General features: G+C 47.0%; 1 protein-coding gene across 1 annotated transcript in view; it reads right to left on the reverse strand.

Annotated features, from left to right (window-relative positions):
- tbc1d2 (TBC1 domain family, member 2) overlaps positions 1–2500 on the reverse strand; it is a gene marked incomplete at its 5' end in the record, with an annotated part of 43731 nt that overhangs the window by 18277 nt on the left and 22954 nt on the right. Inside the window, 2 exons of the mRNA XM_028590135.1 lie at positions 306–478; positions 2133–2243. Coding sequence (XP_028445936.1) covers positions 306–478; positions 2133–2243 — 284 coding nt within the window. The remainder of the gene's footprint in view (positions 1–305; positions 479–2132; positions 2244–2500) is intronic.

The raw sequence follows: 2500 nt of genomic DNA on the forward strand, positions 1-2500 counted from the left end.
ACTATAAAGGCGAACACTTTGTGAAAAGTGGTACCAGAGTAAGCTGTGAGAGGAAAAGGTCTCTCCAGTAATGACATCAGGTGGTCTAGCCAGGCAGTCAGCTGGTTTTTTAGAATAAATGTATTTCATGATGCTGTTAGCATTAAAATAAATGTCAGAAAAAGAGACACAATCGTCAAAAAAAGCCTCAATAATGTTGAAAAAGCAACAAGTTTTTGTCTCTATTTTTGACACTTTTTCGTAAGTTTTTGCGACATTAGAGCTCCCTGTGTGACATGAATGCGCCATTAGATCGCCATGGTTACCTTGCCATGTTGAGCCTGACGGCGCTCTTCAGCTGTCCTTTCAGAGCGTCCTCCATCAGCTTCTGGACGGCCGCCTGCTGGGCCGGATCCAGAGGTTTGATCTCCTGCAGCTGCCGCAGGACGCCCAGGTAACGGCTCTCCACCTGGCAGTTACTGGCCTCCAGGTAGGAACACTGGAGCCAATCAGAGAGACACACACAGAGCCAATCAGAGAGACACACACAGAGCCAATCAGAGACACACACAGAGACAATCAGAGAGACACACACAGAGCCAATCAGAGAGACACACACAGAGCCAATCAGAGAGACACACACAGAGCCAATCAGAGGGACACACACAGAGCCAATCAGAGACACACACAGAGACAATCAGAGGGAAACACACAGAGCCAATCAGAGGGAAACACACAGAGCCAATCAGAGAGACACACACAGAGCCAATCAGAGACACACACAGAGACAATCAGAGAGACACACACAGAGCCAATCAGAGACACACACAGAGACAATCAGAGAGACACACACAGAGCCAATCAGAGAGACACACACAGAGCCAATCAGAGACACACACAGAGACAATCAGAGGGAAACACACAGAGCCAATCAGAGGGAAACACACAGAGCCAATCAGAGACACACACAGAGCCAATCAGAGACACACACAGAGACAATCAGAGGGAAACACACAGAGCCAATCAGAGGGAAACACACAGAGCCAATCAGAGGGAAACACACAGAGCCAATCAGAGAGACACACTACAGAGCCAATCAGAGGGACACACTACAGAGCCAATCAGAGGGAAACACACACAGAGCCAATCAGAGGGACACACTGCAGCAAATCAGAGGGAAACACACAGAGCCAATCAGAGAGACACACACAGAGCCAATCAGAGAGACACACACAGAGCCAATCAGAAGGAAACACACAGAGCCAATCAGAGAGACACACACAGAGCCAATCAGAGAGACACACAAAGAGCCAATCAGAAGGAAACACACAGAGCCAATCAGAGGGACACACAGAGCCAATCAGAGGGACACACACAGAGCCAATCAGAGGGACACACTACAGAGCCAATCAGAGGGAAACACACAGAGCCAATCAGAGGGACATACTGCAGCAAATCAGAGGGAAACACACAGAGCCAATCAGAGAGACACACACAGAGCCAATCAGAAGGAAACACACAGAGCCAATCAGAGAGACACACACAGAGCCAATCAGAGACACACACAGAGCCAATCAGAGAGACACACACAGAGCCAATCAGAGGGACACACAGAGCCAATCAGAGGGACACACAGAGCCAATCAGAGGGACACACACAGAGCCAATCAGACGGACACACAGAGCCAATCAGAGAGACACACACAGAGCCAATAAGAGGGACACACAGAGCCAATCAGAGAGACACACACAGAGCCAATAAGAGGGACACACAGAGCCAATCAGAGGGACACACACAGAGCCAATAAGAGGGACACACAGAGCCAATCAGAGGGACACACACAGAGCCAATCAGAGGGACACACAGAGCCAATCAGAGGGACACACAGAGCCAATCAGAGGGAAACACACAGAGCCAATCAGAGGGACACACACAGAGCCAATCAGAGGGACACACAGAGCCAATCAGAGGGACACACACAGAGCCAATCAGAGGGACACACAGAGCCAATCAGAGGGAAACACACAGAGCCAATCAGAGGGACACACACAGAGCCAATCAGAGGGACACATAATATATTGTCTCAAAGGGGTTCTGGCATTTCTCAGCCATGTTTAATCATGTGTTCTGGTAATCCCCTTCTATTGACCCACCTTCACCATCAGACTCTTCTGCTGCTCTGAACTGGTTCTCCAGAGTCGGGTCAGCTGGAAGATCTCAGAGTTCAGGAACTTGTTCTGAGTTTTATATGCCTCGATATCATCCTGGAGGAATACATATTATTAATTAATATCATCATCATCATCATCATCATCATCATCATCATCAATATCATCCTGAAGAACTACAAGAGAAACATTAAATATTAAATATTATCAATCACTCAACATGTATTGATATATATTGATATATGCTGAGGACTACAGATGGAAAGTAGCATAATGCTAAATCTGGTGCAGCCATTCTTTTAATGTAACTGCACATTGTCCTGCTAAATAAACTAAACTAAAACCATAAAATA

Source organism: Perca flavescens, chromosome 10, assembly GCF_004354835.1.
Source record: "Perca flavescens isolate YP-PL-M2 chromosome 10, PFLA_1.0, whole genome shotgun sequence".
Classification (NCBI taxonomy): Eukaryota; Metazoa; Chordata; class Actinopteri; order Perciformes; family Percidae; genus Perca; species Perca flavescens.